At 35.8% G+C, this 20,738-nt stretch overlaps 5 protein-coding genes across 9 annotated transcripts; 1 reads left to right on the forward strand and 4 right to left on the reverse strand.

Moving 5' to 3' along the window:
• Positions 1-515: 515 nt before the first annotated feature.
• On the reverse strand, positions 516-2,785 carry LOC112498991 (uncharacterized). The gene is made up of 2 exons (XM_025101381.2): positions 1,630-2,785; positions 516-1,539 (listed from the first exon to the last, which is right to left on the reverse strand). The coding sequence occupies exons 1-2, from the start codon at positions 1,882-1,884 to the stop codon at positions 1,492-1,494; spliced, it is 303 nt and encodes a 100-aa protein (XP_024957149.1). The 5' UTR covers positions 1,885-2,785; the 3' UTR covers positions 516-1,491.
• A 128-nt stretch (positions 2,786-2,913) lies between these two features.
• Positions 2,914-6,009, forward strand: LOC102626813 (transcription factor BIM2). 3 transcript variants are annotated; one of them, XM_006484200.4, is made up of 8 exons: positions 2,914-3,064; positions 3,141-3,246; positions 3,354-3,438; positions 3,663-3,732; positions 3,816-3,911; positions 4,428-4,843; positions 5,357-5,486; positions 5,642-6,009. In XM_006484200.4, exons 2-8 carry the CDS (start codon positions 3,144-3,146, stop codon positions 5,741-5,743), a joined length of 1,002 nt encoding a protein of 333 aa, XP_006484263.1. In that variant the 5' UTR covers positions 2,914-3,064; positions 3,141-3,143; the 3' UTR covers positions 5,744-6,009. The 3 variants fall into 3 exon arrangements, with proteins under 3 accessions (XP_006484263.1, XP_015387335.1, XP_006484262.1); XM_015531849.3 differs by lacking the exon at positions 2,914-3,064 and having other exon boundaries at positions 3,073-3,246; positions 5,357-5,524; XM_006484199.4 differs by lacking the exon at positions 2,914-3,064 and having other exon boundaries at positions 3,075-3,246.
• Positions 6,010-8,304: 2,295 nt separating this feature from the next.
• On the reverse strand, positions 8,305-13,353 carry LOC102626029 (uncharacterized). Its single transcript, XM_052439285.1, has 11 exons — positions 12,917-13,353; positions 12,418-12,581; positions 11,931-12,153; positions 11,696-11,841; positions 11,402-11,607; positions 11,181-11,315; positions 10,583-10,711; positions 9,897-10,312; positions 9,467-9,683; positions 8,894-9,087; positions 8,305-8,732 (listed from the first exon to the last, which is right to left on the reverse strand). The coding sequence occupies exons 1-11, from the start codon at positions 13,276-13,278 to the stop codon at positions 8,546-8,548; spliced, it is 2,379 nt and encodes a 792-aa protein (XP_052295245.1). The 5' UTR covers positions 13,279-13,353; the 3' UTR covers positions 8,305-8,545.
• A 424-nt stretch (positions 13,354-13,777) lies between these two features.
• On the reverse strand, positions 13,778-17,043 carry LOC102626513 (uncharacterized). The gene is made up of 6 exons (XM_006484198.4): positions 16,485-17,043; positions 16,288-16,391; positions 16,001-16,098; positions 15,179-15,399; positions 14,298-14,347; positions 13,778-14,129 (listed from the first exon to the last, which is right to left on the reverse strand). Exons 1-6 carry the CDS (start codon positions 16,858-16,860, stop codon positions 14,085-14,087), a joined length of 894 nt encoding a protein of 297 aa, XP_006484261.1. The 5' UTR covers positions 16,861-17,043; the 3' UTR covers positions 13,778-14,084.
• Positions 17,044-18,394: 1,351 nt separating this feature from the next.
• Positions 18,395-20,072, reverse strand: LOC107177698 (protein GOLVEN 6). 3 transcript variants are annotated; one of them, XM_015531918.3, is made up of 3 exons: positions 19,808-20,072; positions 19,582-19,692; positions 18,395-18,849 (listed from the first exon to the last, which is right to left on the reverse strand). In XM_015531918.3, the coding sequence occupies exons 1-3, from the start codon at positions 19,953-19,955 to the stop codon at positions 18,665-18,667; spliced, it is 444 nt and encodes a 147-aa protein (XP_015387404.2). In that variant the 5' UTR covers positions 19,956-20,072; the 3' UTR covers positions 18,395-18,664. The 3 variants fall into 3 exon arrangements, with proteins under 3 accessions (XP_015387404.2, XP_052296010.1, XP_015387403.2); XM_052440050.1 differs by having other exon boundaries at positions 19,582-19,698; XM_015531917.3 differs by having other exon boundaries at positions 19,582-19,701; positions 19,808-20,061.
• Positions 20,073-20,738: the final 666 nt, after the last annotated feature.

Consider the following 20,738-nt stretch of genomic DNA (forward strand, 5'->3'; position numbering starts at 1 on the left):
CCAAAGGAAATTTGTGTTATATAAGTTGATTTCTCAAGGAGGTGGGCAAATGTAGGGTACCTTTGAGTTCCATTTACAGAGAGAGAGCGCGCGCATATTCTTTTTAAAATTATCGTTTCTGTTAATAAAGAGTGATCGATCGTATTCACATAAAAGCGAGATGAGTAAGACCAGAAAAGAGAGCGGGGGCTCATCGTTCTTCTTCACATCATTGGCTTCGTGCTTCGGTATTTTCAAAACGGGCAAAAGTGAAAGTGAAAAGACCTTGAAAGATGGCCCGGAGGCGACCATGGTTGCTGCTGGAAAGCATTTCTCTACGGCTCATAAAGTGAGGTTGATTTAGCTGCTCGATTAAGGCTTCGTTTGGAAGTTAAAAGAGGATTTTACTTCCACAAAGTCTAATAACCCTATTATGTTGTGTTGTAATATGGGGATATGGGATAAATTTTTTTGCCTCATGATTTGATACTTTTACTGACGGATTGTGTATATAATTTATTGTACCATAAACCCTTTATAATTAAAACAATTTGCAATCCCTGGAGTAAATTGATACAGCTACTGTGTGAAACAGGGTAAATATTTGTATAGCTGAAGAAGTTTTTGTGTAAAATCTTAACCAATCCCTTCAATATCTTCATTTCTTGAATAACAAGGAAGTATATATTGCCAGAGTTAATTAGTGATTCAAAAAGATGCAAGATGCAACATGACTAAGGTTTCGTTTGAGATTGTTTTTTATCGATTCAAAATTGATTTTGAAAAGCTAAAATTAATTTTTGTGTTTGGTAAATTTTTTGAAAAATCACTTTTAGCAAAATCATCTGATTCTACAATAAATTTTTTTTAAAAAAGAAATGATTATCTTTTCAAATCCAATTTTGAAACCAATTTTATACTTAATACAAACTCGTATATATTCTCATGTATTATTCTAAAATCTAACACTAATAATACAAATATTTATTTCAATTATCATTTATTACATATACACTGTAAAAAAAAAAAAACTTTATATCATGTCCATTGATGTATAAATAAATTTTAACATTATGTCCAATTTAATTATTTATATTTTTACAGTAAGATTTATTAAAAATATAAGATTATTTTTAAAACACACAACACTTTTAGAAACAGGCTTTATCACATATTTAACCGATTCTCTTTACCTTGAATTATTTATATAACACAACCTACAATAATTATTTAAAAACCTGCAATACTACCAAACTGACCCTAAAACTCTTTCTAAAAATTCATATGTTCTTGACATCTATTTTGTTAAGATTGGAACCTCCATCAATAACAGCATAAATGATGATCAAACTTGAAAAAGGACTTGACACTTTATTCTGCAGCCTCATATCAAGTCATAATGCTAAACTGGCATTCAGCATTTAATTATAGAGAAAATAAACACTTTGATATTATAAGCTACCAAGTGATCAAGTCATATATATATAACATTTATGTTTTAAACTACCCTCTTCATCTCTCTTCCTCTTTTCTCCTCCAATACGACAATATTTCATTGAACTGCAAATTCAGGAGCATAAACTATAAATGAAATGAATAGGAAAAAAAAAAAAAAAAGTGAACATCAATTTTTAAGTTTGACATACATACCGATTTATACTCTTCCTTTTCGTCAGGTCTTGAGAGGACTATTTGCCACGAGTCTTTCTCATCAACCAAGCACACTTCTTTGTCTTCATTCTCCTCTTCAGAATTGTATAAATCGGATTGATTCTCCTCGTCGTGGCCGCCGGCAACCAACTCAACACTCGCCGGCCTATCCTTGAGCTCCTCCTCCATAAACTTGTCATTCTGATCAGCTTCTAGATTTTCACAATCATTTGGCTTAGATACTACTATGCCCATTATGCTTTTGAAAATGTTATTTCACTTCATCCCCAAGGCATCTAAAGCATGAACAGATAAAATAGGCAACTATAAATTAAAGCAAATAAAAGAATAGGGCAAGAAAGATTGACGCACACAATTTTAATTGTTGATCATAAAGTGGGGTTCTTCCCCTCAGAGGCGACGATTCGTATGGGGGCACTAATGTTTTGAATTTTTTAGAATTTCCATGTGATGGGATGTATCTGATCAAGAGTTAAACTCCATTGATAAGTTTTTGAGTAAATCTATACTCATAAATATTCAAGATTTTATTTTTAATATTTGGTAAAAGTTTTTTCAAACAAAACAATCATAAGGTGATAATCTCGTAAACATTAGTTTATACTATATGTTGAACATTTAGATACGTAACATAATTTAATGATACTTTTTAAATAGTGTTAAGACTACGGATTAATAAAACAATATAACATGATATTATCTATCACTTACTTCTTAATTTATCTCATCGGACTCTATTTCTTAATTAATCTCGTCAGAAATTTTAAATTACTCCGACTTTTGGTTTGTCTTTTTCGTTAGAAACCAATACATGACTCTCCTTGACCATTTTTGTTTGAACTCAGGGTTAGACATTTGTTCGCCAGTCGAGTGTTTCGATTTTATTGCTAAAGTGAACATCGAAAGAAGAGAATTGCTAAAGTCATGGCGTAATCGATGTGCTAGAAAATGTGTACGACTGTTTTCATTTTTGGTGGCCGCTGAACATTTTCTTTAACGGTGCAAGGGGGGATTGGACCAGGCCCAAGGTTTGGGCCCAATTTTCGTATTTGGTTTTGTTTGGGTTACGACCTTTTGCAGTGGCCATGTGACTATTACCCCATCACGTGAACCCCACGCTCGTGACCCCACTGGGAAAGATTGGTCGCTTGGCCCCACTCGAGGTCCATATCAGATTTCGTTAAAAGCTATTACGTTTCATGTTCATTCACGTGGAAACAGAAATAACGCAAGAAATTTATTAGTCAAAGCAACGGTGTCGTTTGGGGACTGGCCTCACGAGGATGACATGAGCTTGCCCACATGGCATCCCGTCCCACTTCCTTGCAAAAACAACTGATTATCGCCTGAGTGTGCCAGCTCCACCTCTCTCGCCGGAGAAGATTAAAAAATAAAAACAAAGGGAAATTTATAGGTAATTTTATATTAAAATCTTGAATTTTGGATTCAATTCATTTGCCAATAATTCGATGACTTCGAAATTGAAGCAGAGAATGAGAACAACGAAAGGAAATCGAGAGGAGGAAGAGTACGAGGACGACGAATTCATGTCCAAGAAAGAAGCTGCTTCTAACATTACTAACTCAAACGCCAAAGGTATCAGATCCATTTGATTCTTTCTTTCATACGTATTATGTTTCTTTAAAAAGAAATGAAATATTTAGAGTCCTTTTTTTTTTTCCTAAAAAATTCTCGATTGGTAGATGGGAAAAATAGTGACAAGGCCAGTGTTATACGATCGAAGCATTCTGTTACTGAACAGAGAAGAAGAAGCAAAATTAACGAGAGGTATTTTTGTTATTCTTCTTATTGTTATCGTCTTCTTTTTTTTCATTTTTACTTTACTTGTAAAGTTAACTTTTTGTTAAGTTTGCGAGCTTGTAATGTTTACATGTTTCTCAATTTCGTGCGTTTCTGCTACTGGGCATGGGTATTAACTGTTCATGGGACTGTTTTGTGGTTAAAGTTTTAAACTTGTTTTGACAGCGTGCTGAAATCTGTTGCTTTTTCAGATTTCAGATATTGAGAGAGATCATACCCCATAGTGATCAGAAGAGAGATACGGCTTCGTTCTTGTTAGAGGTATGTTGAGGACTTGCGTGTTAAATTCAGTTGAGGAACTTTGTCGTTATATTTTGTTGAGTAATGTAAATTTTCCTTTGCAGGTGATTGAGTATGTGCAATATCTGCAGGAAAAAGTGCAGAAGTATGAGGTTTCTTACCAGGATTGGAGTGCTGAGCCCACAAAATTGATGCCTTGGGTAAAGTTCTGATACTCGGATATTATATATTGTCTATGTATGTGGTTTACTTGAGTGCATTCTTGTGGGTTAATGCACATTCACTGACACTGATTTAGTTACCGGTGCACTCCTGGTACACGCAGTGCATCTTTTGAGATATAATTGGAATATCCAATTATATTAGTTGACAGAGAACAAGGATAAAATTTTGAAGCATCTAATCTAACACATCATATCTTACAGTACTTGATTTCAATGGTTAAGTGTAATTTAGGTTGTATACATGATACAGACATCCTTATAAAAAGTTTTGAAAGAAACATTTGTGTAGTTTTGTGCAAGAATATAAAGAATCACATGACACATGTTAATTGTAGAGGTTATAAACCTTCATGGTAAAAAAGCTTAATGTGAACACTGATGGAATTTATTGGTGGTGAATACTGAATATCAATTGCGATTGTATTTCAATATTATGGTTGTTTGGCTCATAAAACTTCTCATTATAACTCATCTTTCTTCCGCTTAAAACAGAGAAATAGTCACTGGCGTGTCCAGAATTTTGCCACTCAACCTCATGCAATAAAAAATGGTTCTGGTCCAGGGTCTATGTTTCCTGGGAAGTTTGATGACAATAGCATCAGTATGTCCCCAACCATGCTTACTAGCACACAGACTCCTGTAGAATCTGATCCTAACCGGGATATTGCCTGCAAACCAATGGATCGGCAACCTGAGGTGGCAAACAAGGGAATATCTATATCCATGCCTTTACAGGGAAATTTGCCTGCTCCTGCCCGAAGTGATAGTGTGCTGCTGCATCCTCTTCAGAGACCAGTCTCTGATGCACAGTCAAATGAGTGTCCTGCTACTACTGATACAATGAACCAACAGGAAGAGCTGACAGTTGAAGGGGGGACGATCAATATATCAAGCATATACTCACAGGGGTGCATACTTAAACATCTTAAGATTTTCTTCTATTTGTTTCAATTTAAGAATATCGATTGTCTAAATTTCTGTAAGTATATGGTGCATCAATTGCATGTAGACTATTACCATTTACAAAAAGGAGATCCTTCTCTGTGTTGGATTTTCACCGAGATTCTATATCTTCGTTTGAATTTATTGTTGCTTTCCTATTAGAGTTGAAAATGTGATTGCCATCTGTGTAGCTTTAGGAAGTTCAAAATTTTTCTTAGGGGTCATTTACTTTAAATCTTTGAAAGTTCCACATTTGAATGTGTATTGATCTGTTTTATAAATTGTTGGATTGGGAATTGATAAGGAGTTTGTGTCTATTTACTGTCTACTGATGATAGGCCTTTCCTTGAAATTTTGTTGAATTTTATAGGGTCTCAGGCTATTGCCCAACTTTACTGTAAAAATAAACAGTTACGTTCATTAAGGTTTGGGTGCTATATTGCAAGCTGCTAATATATTTCAAATTTGGTACCAACCAGGTTGTTAAACAATTTGACACAAGCATTGGAGAGTGCTGGTATAGATCTGTCGCAGGCCAACATCTCCGTGCAGATTGATCTTGGGAAGAGAGCAAACAGAGGGCTCATGCCTGAGGCATCTGTTGCGAAGGTATAAAGTGGGTGGATAGCAGAATGATCTTGATCTAGGTGTGTGTGGGTTGGTTAGAATGGGGAATCTTTGATCTGTTTCAAATTTATAATGCACTATTTTAAAGCCGTTTCTGTGGATTTAGTTGAAAATATCGGTCTTCAAATTCTTTCCAGGACTTGGAAAATCCGCCATCGATCAATCAAGCAATGGCCAAACTTAGGGATGTAAGCAGCGGAGAGGATTCAGATCACAGTCAAAAGCGGTTGAGGAAATAAGACTATTATGGATTTCCTGAATCTTTCATTCTCACCCAGTTTCTTCTTCTTTCCTAGCCTTTCCGTTTGGTTTTCTCCTGAAATTATCGTACATGCGATGCATTTAGTTTTCTTGGGTGCTTACGATATTTTGTGGTTAAGTGCTTTTACCTTGAATTTCATTTATGTAGTTTTTGTGATTTATATTCAGGGGATGCCGATGCCTGTATTTTGCTTGTATCATATATAATGATTCAGATATATGAAATGCGGCCCTTTAGGGACTATAGCTTGAGCAAGAAATTAGTTATTTGTGCCATACTAAATTTGCCCTAACAAATTGATGATAAACATCTCTCCAATTTTTTTGTTGGAATGTTGCTTGTATAGAAGAATATAAACTGTACTTTGGATAATTGACTTTCACATTAGATTTCCAAAGTCCTGCTAATCAACTCCTGTAAGAATTGATTTCTTTGTGTTGCTTGTCCTCTGAGAGTTTGTTGAGTTGCCAGGGTTGAGCTCCTTAAATTCTTTTCCTAATGTTTTTCTGACCTAGTAACACATGCTCTTAAACTGCATCAGTTTTCTGGTTCCTAGTGGAGATTCTTGTGATGGAGCAGATTATAGGTTTGTGTTTTGGAAACTATTAGCCAAAAGCCGTAGAGAGAGTAGGGTTGGAATTCCCTACATTTTGCAGTGTTTTCAAATGATTAGTTATTTTGATGGCACTGAAACCCCATTAATATTAGAACTTTGGAATTGGTTAGACAATTCCCATGGCTTGGCATGCTGTAGAATATATTTTCAAAATAAGTCACGTCCCTAAAGTCCAAGTACTACTCTTTATTAAACATATTTTTCTGCCCAGGAGTTTGATAGCTTATGCCCAAAATGATCAGTAATCTTCTCATAGCCACGTCACGTCTTTGATGTTTTTGCCAATTGTGTCTATGATAATAATAATGTAGAATTATGTCTTAATTGGAAGCATGGTCCATTGTCTACTGTCGTGTCTACACCAACGAAGTCTTTTGTATCCACTTTCCTGTCACTTTCTGATCATCCCCATCCCATTTAGACAAAACATGTGCAAAAGCAGGACACCGTTGAAAACAGCCTCACGCTGAAAAGGACGGAGAAATGATCTTCTGCAACTGAGAGTACTTTGAAAAAAATACTAGCAACAGATTTGCACCTTTCTGCATTGAATCTAATATTTCCTGCATCTGAAGCTCTTTGTTTGGAAGAACTGTCGTCCTAAATCCCAGGTAACTGCGAAAAACTATCAGCGCCAAAAGTTCATAAATAATAATTTAACTGTAAATGGAATAGGAAAAATTAGCCAGATGATTAGCAAAGAAGATAAAGAAACGGGAACTGTTCAAGTAATATCTCCAGCTGCCAAGCAGCAGAGGTACCCAATAGACCTATTCCAATTCTGCTTTCCTCCTCTGCTCTGATGGCAGTTCCTTAAGTATATGATCTTCGTCCCTAAAAGACGAGATGAAAATGATCTACAGCATATATATCTGCGAATTCAGGTATTGGAACATACGGCAAATGTAAGGCAATTCATGATATATGCAAGTTCAGGACGGCATGAGCTAGAGAAGTATGATATTGGTCTGTACCTATCATTCCAATAGGTTTTGATGAGCCAATTCTGGAATGGTAAGCATCAGATTTGAGTATCTTGCAACAAGTAACAACCACCACGTCACGAATCTTTGAAGCAGGGTAATTAGTATTTTGATATGCCACAAGTAATGTGGTAAAAGGAAGCAAATCGCTTACACTGGTTCTGATTTAATCCTGCATTGCATGAAACCATTAGAAATCCATTATTTTGGTAAATTCCCGATTGCAGCCATTGAGTCTCTCTCTCAAAATATTAAAGCATGCTAGTCATTTTCACGTGGATGAGAAGGATGATATGGAAACCGATGGAGGACCAGTGCGCATTTTTCATCAATTTTTGCAGCTTCCCAAGGAGAAACCGCATTGACAGCATCAAAGCTGCGGTTGCAAATACAATCACCCAGAACTTAGCACAAGCTTTGGCCTCTCCAAAAGAGCTGTTCAGCTCCAACTTAGCTGGTTTCTCCTTCACATTTACATCCACAGATTCAGATTCTTTGAACCCAAATTTAGTGCTGTGACTGATCCATCTCTTCATCCAATTCTCTTCTATAACTATGATTTACTTTCCAACATATTTATAGTATACGCAGCAAAACCCTGTGGCACGAAAAGTAATAAGAAATTGTTTGATTATTTGTTTGAAGAAGCATAAGCCAATGGAGGCAGATCAGGCAAATTGCACGCATCTCCGAGTAGAAGTGACATTTCTTCCACAAGGACTCAATTTCCCTTTCTTAGAAAGGGGGAAAAAAATGATGCGCAATAGAAGACGAGTTGAGAGAAATAAATAAACGATGACATCTCAAGTGCTGATTATTGCTCAACTCAAAGACATTTCATACCTCATAAATTTTATTAAAAGGAAAAAGGAGGGGAAGAAATATTATTAACACCTCATGTTAGTAAGCTTCATTGTTATGTAAATGGCACATTGCAAAAAAGATAAATATACTATTATTATTAAACTGTTGAATGGTGATGGCTGATTGTCCCATTCTTTTCATTTTGAAGATATTAACTTCGGAATTGTAGGAGTACATTGAGAAAAAATGGAGCCAGTATATGATATGTCAACATACATCATATACCCAGGCTCAGGAAGAATCATGACGGTCTCCTTAACTTTTGGCCGAGTGTCTGAAACAGCTTTCCTCAACAAGCGTAACTCATGCTTTAAGCTCAGTCCCCACAAATTTTCATCAGAAAAGCATAATCATAAGCAGTTTCCTCACATTGACTATAGCGGCCACCTTCACCAAAATGTCCTCCGGTCGTATTTGTCTTCAGAATAACTGAATGAGAACAAGCAGAGCACATTCTATCACGTACTTTGGCCACCCATTTGGCAGCTTCCCAGACTCCAACCCTGATGATAATCAATGATAATTTCTATCAATACAAGTTATTCGATGCAATAGTCGCTTGCAAGCCTGATATAAACAAATGTATGGGCAAGTATAAAACACAAGGTAAAATATATATGTCCATGTATTTATAAACAACAGAAAGCACAAGATGTGATTTTGCCTTGCGTCATGAAATGATGCAGTAACAAGCACAGAAGGATGGCAAACACCCGAAGGAATGTTATCATAAGGAGAATAACTTCGGATGTACTCAAATTGGGATTGAATCTGGGGGTTCCCAAATTCTTCATAGTCCAGTTTGGTGAGAGGTAAACTGGGATCCAACATTGTATTACAGATATCAAGAAATGGTACCTGACATAAGTACAGTGCAAACATCAGTGCCAACTTATATTAACAGAGGGTATATACACAAATAACAACATTAGATACCAGCAGTTTGCCTAATGGCTCTTTAATTGTTTTCCTTTCCTCTTCTCCAAGAACAACAAGAAAGAACCAGTAAAACAAAATGTATGTATAAGATCCAACTGGTTTTGAAGAACAAAGAACGGAAAGAAAATATTGAACCTCATGAAATTAAACATTTGCCACATTATCAAAATCCTTTCATTCAACAGGGCTTTAAGATATAAATTAAAAAAAAAAAATCCCAAGAACACAATTCTAGTTTAACCTATAGAGCATCCAAATACTTGTAAAACAATAGTATAAATACTGCTGAAAGTCTAACCTTCAAAATGGCAGCACAAAACAATTTTGGGTACATATTTATAGCTGCTCCTACAAGAAGGCACCCAGCACTATATCCAATGGCACAGAGCTTATCTTTACAAACATAGCCTTCATTAACCAAGTACTTGCCACATGATGTAAGGTCATGGATAGAATTTCTTTTGTATAACCCACTACCAAATTTATGCCATGAAGAATCACCACCGCCACCACCCCTGGCCACAAAAAGAGTTGTCGGTCAAAATATAAATCTTTCACAGGCAACAACAGACACATTCTACATAAGCTAAGAAGGTAGCATTTAAACAGTTTCCAATATGCTACTTGTACCACCCAAACGAACTTACCAGTTGCTCAATGATAAACTTAGTCAAACAAAATTTGCCAACACCATACACATTATGTCAAACAAAATCCAATTAACCAACCTGACATCAGCAAATGCCACCACCCAACCACGATCAAGTAAACTTAGTCGGTCTGTGCACCAACCTTTATCTAGAACTTCTCCGTATGCTCCATAGGCCTGTAAGAGTCCAGAAGACTGATCCCTCAGCCAAGCTTTTCGAGAGTACAAAATAGTGAGAGGAATTTTGACACCATCATGAGATACAACTTCCTTCCTCTCGCAAGAATAGAGTCTGGAAAGCACCTTCCATCCCTGCAACCCACTATTTTGGTAATTGTTGTCCTCACAGTTTTGTGTGTCAATAACTTCATTGGTTTCCAGCTCACATGCAGCTGAATTCAATCCGGCACCATCAGAAGTACCACGTAGTTCCTCTTGCTGTATTATTGAGAATGTCTGTCTTGACATGTCGTAGTCCACAATCATATCAGGCATCTGTGTATTTCAAGAGAGAAGTTAAAGGAATTTAAGGAACCAGATAGATGTTGATATTTTTTTCTCTTTCATCATATCTAAGGTAGAGCCAGAAGTTGGAAAGTTGTTATAATTATGCAATCAAGAGACCAGGCCCTAGGTAGTTGTGCCTCAGGTAGTCTACTAATTCTGAGATACAACTGGCTACTTGAAAGAAGGGGAGACTGAATGAAACAGAGAGTTTTAAAGCATCAAATCCAGTCAAGCAACTAAGCTTATGAGAAGTTATACCACAGGAGATGAGAGTACCGCCCGGTATACAGAGCTCATGAAATCATGGTTTGAACCAGGAACAATGCTACATGAAGATGATGGCAATGGAAAAAACCAAGGGTTAAGATTCTCAATCTCCATCTGGTACTGCATAAAATCAGTTCAAACTTGTTAAAAATGAATATGAGGAATATGTTTATAAGTGTAACAACTAAAGGTAGACACTTTAATTTATATGTAAGAGAAATTTTAAAAAATTTGTTTCTGAGCATATTATAAGTTGATTTCTATCTTATATGTTAATGCTTACATATTGAAGGGAAGCCATACCCATGTGCACAGATGTAACTTATTTCTCAGAGCACAATAATATTCAATAAAATAATAGTACCATAACATGTTCCAAAGTAAATTCCAGTTTCCATTTGCTAAAATGCTACAGTAGTTGTCATATATTGCTATATTGATGAAAGTATTATGATGTGCTTCAACAAAATTGAGTAGCTTTAGAAGATGCATATAAAATGGGAAAACTATCTCTAATATAACAAGCAATAACATGGGATTTTGATGATTCCATGCACGTAAGAGCATGAAAAAGAATATATTTGAATACCTTACACTCAAAATTGATCGATAAGTTGATGGAACATAACATGGGGACACCTTTCTTACTGACAAAAAGCACCAGATGTCCATCAAAGATGTCCATGTCCTGTAAGCTAATATCTTCACCAGGAAGAATGATATTCTGAAACGAAAATAGAAATATGAAAGGAAAAGGAAAAAAATGGATATTTAACAGAATAAGAACGCCAACTAGAAAAATAAAGATACCTGCCAGTTAGCTGAGTACAATTTTTCTGCTCGGCATCTAGCCAAGTAATAGTCTCCACTAGAGCACTCCTCATTTTCACTAAAAGGATAATTCGTAAGAATATAGAAAAAACCATAGTGATGTTCCAAGAAATATTGTACTCCTGGAACACGTTTATGTACTCTTCTCAAGCCACCTAATGGATTGGTCGCATCTATCACATAAACCTGTAAAACCAATAGTATAAACCTCCCAGAAAGAAAATAAGCTTAACTTGCATACTCAAAGAAAACAGTAAGAAATAAGTAAACCTTCCTCAGAAGACGCCCTTGAGTTAGAATTCACAGTTATAAACTTGCCATCTTTGGTACTTGTTATGTCAACACAAAAGCCGGAATCACCTTCTGTAAATATTGGAGCATCATCTGTACTATCTGATCCTAGTTTTGTGCAGAGGACCCTGCCAGGGAAAATAACAAAAATTAAATACAAGGGATGAGAAAGCATTCCCAACCTCCAAGTAAAATGGTTAGACAAAACAGAATTTGCCTGTGAGGTCGTTGATTCTCATCCGAGATTGTATAGAAGAGTGTCCTGCTATCTTGAGCCCACGCCAGGCTGACAACCCCATCAACTGGTAACCTTGGAACTATACATTGATTTCTAAGATCCTTAATTTGAAGCATGAACTGTTCATCACCAGAAGTATCAATCGTGTATGCAAGAAAATTGTGGTCTGGTGAAACTCGGCATGTACCCACATGAACGTAACCTAGAAAAGCAATAATGCCAAGTAAAATTAACCTCAAAGAAAATAAAACCGGGTTAAAACTGTGTGGCAACAAGCAATACAAAGGGTCCAAGACAAAGGTAAGACTCAAGTGACTTTCAGAAGTACACTAACATTGACATATTATCAGCTTTGCCCTTACACTAGCCAAAAACCAGTAAGGAAGGATAAAAAAACTGTGTCGGCTCAACAAAAATTCTAACTAAAGGGGAATGCCATAAGCCCATAGGCCCAAGCAAAACTCACCATATTTTTCAGCAATTTCATTCCAATCAAGCAAAATCTCCTCCTTTCCAAATCCTCCTCTCACATTATGGAATACTGTCTGCAGCCAACCACTTTTTTCAGTCTCTAACCTCCTACATAGAAGCGGGTACTCCTTCCCCTCTGGTATGTATTGGTAGTATAACCTAGCAAGTATCGATAAAAGCAGGCCCTATTGATTTTCAAACACAATTACCGCCAAAAGGGAAATGCTATTTAACTAATGATACACAAGGTCATCAATCAAATTGACAGTAAGAGAGAACATTTTCTCAGAGATTGCATTCTATGAATAAAATCTAAACTTTGCATTCATAAATACTGACAATAACTCAATAAGCATATGCAGAATTAATTTAACAGTAATTAACTCCGAGATTTTAACATTCTAGAAACAAGGGAAAAAAAAAGGTCTAGAAATTTATAAAAGAAGGTCAAATAGGAAAAACCGCAAAATGGGCAAGTATGGAAATGGACGAACCAAGGTCCCCAACGCTCAGGAGGAGTTGAAATGTTGGAGGGCATTCGGTTTTTCATCTCAGAAAACAGAGTACGTTGCAGGGTTTGAGTGTCAGACATGAAAGCTTGAGCATAGGAGTTTTCATGGTTGAGGTAGTTGATAAAATCAGGGTCGTTGGTGTTTTTCATCCAATGGTAGGGGTCTTGCCATGTCAGCCCATGAGCCGAGGCTTCGTATGGAATTTTCTTTGGGACAGGAGGTGGAGGTGAAGATGAAGCCAGGGTGTGTGCTCCTGCTCTGTTAAGAGCAGAGGATATGGCGGGGAGTAATTCTAAGCGACAGGTTCGGGGTATAATCAAAGTTAGGAGCGATGTCTGAGCCATGAATGATGCTTGATAAAGCGCAAAGTTTAAAGAGCTCTTTTATACGTAGGCGTTGGAGCTGGAGATGGTTCAAAGAGTCAAAATTTTAAGATGGTGTGTGTGTATATATATATATATATGATAAAATAAAAATAATGTAGAGATAATTTCCCCAAAATATAAAATGTTTGTTAATTTCTGTGATTCGGTTTTAAATTTTAATTTTCGCGAAGAAAGGAGACCAGCTATGTGATCTCCATGAAGACAACAATTAAAACGCATTCATCATAGTCTCTGAAACGAATTTAAGCTGTTTTACAAAATCTTTCATTTCATCACCTTCAAGAGTTAAAATCATTTTACAAACTTCATCGAACGCTTCACCTTCAGCAGGCCTCAAGGTATGGTCTCTCCGGGCATTCGATTTCAAGAAACACAGATGTAGCTATTTTCACATTCATGCATTCATTCTTGCTCATCAGTACCACATATTGAATAAACTTTAGATGTTCTCGAAATCTAAAATTAAAAAAAAAATTATGAATTAACCAAATGGTGCTGTACAAAGCAAATAAAGGTTCTAAGCTCCCCCTGCTTGATTAACATATTGTAACTTGTTACCTTCATCATCAACACAAAGAATTACACAAAGAAGTTAATATCTATAAGACTATAATCTAATAAATCGGAGACATATAAGATTATCCAACTAACCAATCAGACCAGCTACCTCCACCATACACTCACCAACAAACTTTCAGATAAAGCCACACTTCATTTTCTTTTATTTCGTATAATCCCTTGAACTGGCAGCATTCTAACCTATTCTAAGTAGCTTCCACCTTCTCTGAATGCTTATCATCCTCAACATCCTGCATTTGTACAGGTAGTGCATGCTCAGCATATCGTGTTAACCAAATTGAGGTGAATCCTCAAATTAAATCACAAAGCTACATCAAAGTGAATCAAAAAGGGCCAATATCGGACAGATAATGCCGCAGAATTGCCATAAATGAAATCATAAGATAATTTCAACTTACAGAATTGCCAATCTGGTCAAAATCATCATCAAAGCTCTCATCACCGTCATCTGAAAGACAATGTACTAATTAACAACTTGAATGAATAGTTGCCAAAATGAATACCAAAGATGATAAACATGCAAATGGTCAAGTACGCTTATTCAAAAGTTCGTTTCTCTATTGCACATTTAAAAGTTGGTTTATAGATAAAGTAAAACTAGAATCCTGTTCTAGGCACAGTATCAACTGCTTCATCAGAAAGGATCAGCAAGTGACAAACACAATACAACTAACAGGCGACACTTGAGCACACTGCATGCACCAATGATGACCAGCAAGAAACAAAGTATTTATGGGGAGGAGTATAGTGGACAGGTTAGATCAGCTAATTATAGAAAACTGATTTAAATAATTATTTCCCTATGTTATTCCAGCACAATGAGGTTGTCCAAGAGTTAACCATAAAGTCATTGCAACAACAACTAAATCCTGTTGAACTATTGTCCAAAAGAGATGCTTCCCCAGTTATTATCCATAACATATCTCTCAAGTGTTTTCAAATAAAAAAAGCACTGAAGTATTTCATGTTTCCATGAGACATTCCAGCATCCTCTTATGCAACTGCTCAACTTTCCTACAGTCAGTACCACTTTGGCAATTTCACAATGGACTGATCCATTATTTCGTCATAAAAAATAACAACATTCCTCAAAGTGAATTGTGTGAAAAGTTCACACACTTAAAACTGCACTGAATTTTCAATCATATCATAGCCTCCAGGATCAGGCAATCAAAGTTTGTACAAAGTGAAAAATATGTGACAATCAGATTTAAAATAAATGTAAGATTACATATGGAAGTTCATCTTGACATCAAACCCAGAAGGTTAAGGTACATACCTGGACCTCCATCACTTCCATCACTTTCTTCAAGATCCCCCAAAAGATATGTATCCAAGTCCTGCTCAATTGATGAGGAAGTTGAAGTCCTACTTTTCAAGTTCTTCTCTGTAACCTCTGATTTACTAGTTTCCCCAACAATTGGAGTTGGCTTCACAGTATCATCTGTCATCTTCTTTTCATCTTTGAGCTTAATCTCTTCCATGTACTGCTTCTCGTACCTGATTGTTGGCATAGCAAGAAAAGGAGATCCAATTTCATTAATTAAATAAGTAACTTTATTTTCTAAGCATATGTGGTTAAATTCCAGGTTTTTCTTATGAAGCTGAATTATATACAAGTTGTAAAAGTACGATGTAAAAAACTCTTCTTCTCATTTAGCAATCAAAATCCACCTCAATGGGGCAGTGTGAGGTAGTATCAAAACAATGAAACTGACAAATACTGGCTAAAGTGGTTACTGTCAACTATACTAAAATGTATGACCCATACAGTCACACAACAAGCTACTTCTCTAAAAGATCCAAATCATGTATTCATTCATTTGTATAATTCATTATGAGTAATATAAATTTAAACAATAGATGAAATTTAGTTTACCCATTAATATGATATTGAAAAGAATAAACATCCACAATACATTATATGAATTCAATTGTTATACTTGGGTTTATTTCTTTGCTTTTAACAGTGCAACCAAAAAAATGAACCAATCTTGACAGAACATCAATATTTATACCAAAACATCCATCAATATAACTTTGTAACTGCAAGGAAATCACAGCAAAAACAGGGAGTACATGGAAATTAGAAGCTACTTACGGAGCCACGTGAGTGCTCACAAGGGTAAAATATATCTTCCAGAATTTCCTTTCTTTCATAACACGCGGACATAATTCATATCTTAACTTGGAGATCCCCTGCAACAAAAAGTACATTTCACAACATCAAAGACAAATTCCCAATTTAATCTACAGAATATACAAATTAACAACACACACTCCTTAAATTTACAGGCAATCACTTATAAGCGCACAGTTTCTTTCCTTGATTTGTGACGAACTAAATTATTAAAGCAAAAAACAACAAAATCTTGACAAGAAACTAACCTTGACAGTGGCGAGAACAAGCGTGGCATGTCTCTCTTGCCACTCCGTCAGATCCTTCCGTACATTCGACGTCGTGTTTGGCACATCAGAGGCCTCAGCTTCATCTACACAATCATCAGACAAACGAACAAAACAAAATTATCAAAAATTATTAAAAAAAAAACAGACATTTTGACTTAATTTACTTTTCTGCCAACCTTGAATAGGAAAGTTCTGGAATGTACTAGAAGTGAGTCCTTTAACAAAGTCTCTCAAGTCATCGGTGATGCCGAACTTCTGAAGCTCCAAATCCGAGACGGTGGGGCCGGAGGAAGAGCTGGCAATGGACGATAAAGAGGAGGCGAGCTGAGGCGGAATGATGTCTGTGATTGACTTGATAGGGATCTGATCGGCTTGCTTAAGCGCCGCCGTTTTGAACTCATCGGCTTTCTTCGACGCCTCCAGCGCGAATTCTTTAGACTTTTTAGCAGTCTCGGCGAACAGATCGGCGATTTTCGTGGAGTTCGTCAGGGATTGAGACTTATTCGCCGCTTCTTCCGCGAAGGTTTTGGCTTTGTTCCAAAAACTCTCCATTTTTTCACGTTCCGGTCTATCTCTTGTTTGTCCTTTGCTTCTTGTACTGCCCCTAGTAGCAGCAGCAGCAGCAGCAGGCTAGCAGCTCCTGCTCCTTCGTTAGTACGTTACTACGCTTATGATAGTTAATGCGACGCCGTTTCATTCTTATATGCAAAATCATCAAGCGACAAGCAATGTCAGCCCGCCCGTCACTCACTCCATAAACGTGTTGCTACTACGTGCTAATTATGTTGTCGTGAGTACGTACTACAGTCCTCGTTTGGTCGCGAGGAGAATTCAATCTGTTTTCTTATTGCAAATATTACATTTCTTTTCTCCACTTACGAGATCCGAATGGAATCCCAAATATCTTATTTTTATTTAGATTTTATCAATCGCATTAATTGATATCTATACAATTAAATTTGTTTTTTTATATACATGTCAATTGTCTCAGTAAGAGAATTATTACATTTATACTGTTTTAATTATTAGATAATTGAGTGGGAATAGTCTTTTTCCTACGAAATATGAGTGGAGTGGACACTTCTCAAATATTAAAAAATATTAGAGAGACTTTAAAATATTCGAGAGTTTAAAAAATTTGAGCAGCGTTTCAGTACATGTCAAGAGAATATCCTAGTTGTATAAGTTGTTTGTAAGCTAGGTTTGAGCATGGTTTATGTATATTCATATTGGCATCAAGGATTGAACCCATTTACCACAGTGTAAACAAACAAATCATCCAACAAATTATCTAAAATGTAATTATGTAAGGAAGGTTTGTCTCGATTAAGTATGATCATTTCTTTCCTTGCAAAATACATACATACATACATGTCTAATTAGGATAATCTCATTTTAACAAAATAAGAATGTTATTAACAGATAAAAAGTTACAGATTTAAAATACACTAATAGTTAAAAAATAATATCTAATGTATTGAAATAAGTAATTTTTTTAATATTTTAACGATATTTTGACTTTGTTAAAGTAAGAAAATACATTGGAGAATGACTCTCTGTATATAATATGTAATTTTGTTTACATATTAGAAGTACTTTATTTTATAAACAATTAGCCAATGCAAGTTTGCAACAAGCACCGGTGCAATCGAGCTATTATTATTGCTCTTTGTTTTTTGTAAGGGATATACATATATAACAATGAGTTAATTTGATCGTTAATTATTCATTAAGTATTACTAGATAGCTTCTAAAAAAAAGGAAGTATTAGATAAAAAAATTTTAAAAATAATAATTAGCACATTGATTAATGTGTGAATCAAATCAAAGTCAATGGTTGAATATTGTGGCAAATGGTCAAACACAAGATTTCCTCGGTTAATTAGCCCAGTCGACAATCGATTACAAAAAAAAAACAAATCATATGCGAAGCGTACGGCGTGATAAAGCGTAGAGTCTATCAAGGATAATGGACACACCCACTCACATCAAAACACAAAAACTCGCTGGTAACTTGTGAAAGCGCGTTACCGAAATATTGGAGTTCGTAGCTAACTAATTAAATTAAACCAAAAAAAAAAAAGGGGAGAAAATTCACGGATTATCTTATTACATTCGAAAATAAAGGTCCCCAGTTTTTAGAAATAGGGTTAAAAATGTCGGCCATAAACTGATACATAATATGGGATAGATTTGTATTTAAAAAGAGAGAGAGAGAGAGAGAGAAATAACGTACGGCAGCGCTCCACGAATCACTAATTAATTATAAAGTATATAGACAAAATTAAAATACAATAACAAAATTTGGAAACCAAAAGAGGTTAGTGCGGGGCAGTTTCCACGGGGGGGCATGTATTCAGGGAGCAGCGGCCGGCAAGGACTTGTTGTGGATAGGGCGTCGTCTTTTGACGTGAGAATAATCCATCGTAAAATATTGAGACGTGTCTCCTCCTTCCACCCATTCTTGCCGTGTCCCGCCTCCGGGCTTCACTCCTTGTTCCTTGTTGTTCTTGTACTTGTTGTTAAGCCTGTTTGTATTACCTAACCCATTTCACATTTCAAATATTTTAATCACATAATCATTCATAATTTTATATACATACACGTAGGAAGCTTGTTTTTTTATATATGCGCTATCAGATTTTGCGAGATCATTTATTTATTTTTGTAGCAGGGAAAACATCTCTTTAAAGGGAGAAAAAAAAAAAAGGCTTAATATTCGAAAGAAGTGTAAAGGGGTCAGCTTGGAGGGAACCTATTTATTTCAAGATTGAAGTTTCCATTTCGTAGTAATTATAATTTTAAAATCATAAATATCAAAATACCTTGTAAATCCTTAAATTATCAAGAAAACCTCTTATGTATTAAAGGTTCAATTTAATATTATGTGCATGCATGGCCTTAGACACTTTGTTTATCTTATGGATATCGTAGACTGTCCGCTTAATTAGAATTGATAATCAGTTCATTTGCATGCATATCTGTATGGAACATGGACGTACGTGAATAATTAGGAGTAAGGGAGCATGCCTTAATTTATTTCAATTTTTAGTTGGAAGGAAATGAAAAAGAAAGGAGGGGAAAGAAATAAGAGAAGAAGGTGAATTCCGAGACAAACCAACAATAGAATTGAAATTTATCTTCTTTTCTTCTTATTTTCGCTCCCCTCCTCACCTTTCCACTCCTCTCATTTCTTCCAACCAAACGTGGACTTAAAACTTTCTAAATGCAAGTGTTCTTTTTATAATTCACAGTTAATAGATGGATGATTACCAGCTGAAACATCCTCCTTATGGGTCATTTTGACTTGAGCTTCAAGTCCTTTAACTTCAGCAGTGAGCACTCTGAGCTTCCTCGGCAGCGTCAGTCGAGAAAGTTGAACTTCTTTAGCTACTTGCAACGCAACAAAATCATTAATTAAGCTAACGATCATGGAGAGAGAAGATAAAGAGAAACAAGAAGACTGAGAGAGAGCTAGAAGAAGCTCTTAATTAATTACCTTGTACATCATGGGTTGGTTGCAGCTGAATTTCCAAAGAAGCAAAAGGAGTCTGCGACAAATAGAGGCTTATGCAAAGCACACTAGTGATGACTCTCATCAGCTCCATAATTACTTTAAGCTTTCGCAGATGATGAATATTTTGCATGCAAAGCTGGCTTGCTTATGATCTTTTTGTGCTTGTGAATTGGAGTTTATAACAAGAGGATGAAGCCCCAAGAAAGAGAGAGAAAAAGACACATACACTCGTACACAAAGCACAAAATTGTAGAGTTCCAAAACAAGTACTCCAAATATCTTATTTTTACACTTGCCTTTTTGGGAGACTTCACAGTTCACACCATTTGAGATTTTGAGTTGCATATATGTTTTTGTCACATATTATAACAGAGGGCCCCTGATTTTCAAATATTTTAACAATAATGTCCACACAGTGCTACACATATCGACATCAAACCAAAATGCTAGTAACTTTTGAGATACAGCAACAGCTAGATATATCTTTTTCGCTCATTTGGGGAAAGAAAATATTTGATAATGAAACTGTGACGCACTTAATTCTTATCATTCTTAGCAAAAGAGAAGGCAGGCCAGCTCATTTCATTCGTTAAGCTTGAATCATTAAGCAAGCAAGAATTATATGGCCTGGATATGTAGCTTCTTCAACTTTAACTCCAATTTCCAAATGCTTAAGAGGAAGCACTCTCAGAGGACATTGACATCACATAACCACCAATTTTTGGCGTCTAGCTTAGCTTAATTGACTTAAAAAGTCTTTAATAATTCACTATAAAGTGATTCCATGAGTACATTGGTCTCTTATAAAAATTTGTCACGTTTATTTTAGGTAAAATGATGAGGGGTAAATCATTCTTATCTAGGGTTTGAGCCAATACCTGTTAGCCTTTGTATTTTAAAAAACTATCCAAAA

This window comes from Citrus sinensis, chromosome 4 (genome assembly GCF_022201045.2).
Source record: "Citrus sinensis cultivar Valencia sweet orange chromosome 4, DVS_A1.0, whole genome shotgun sequence".
In the NCBI taxonomy this organism is placed as follows: Eukaryota; Viridiplantae; Streptophyta; class Magnoliopsida; order Sapindales; family Rutaceae; genus Citrus; species Citrus sinensis.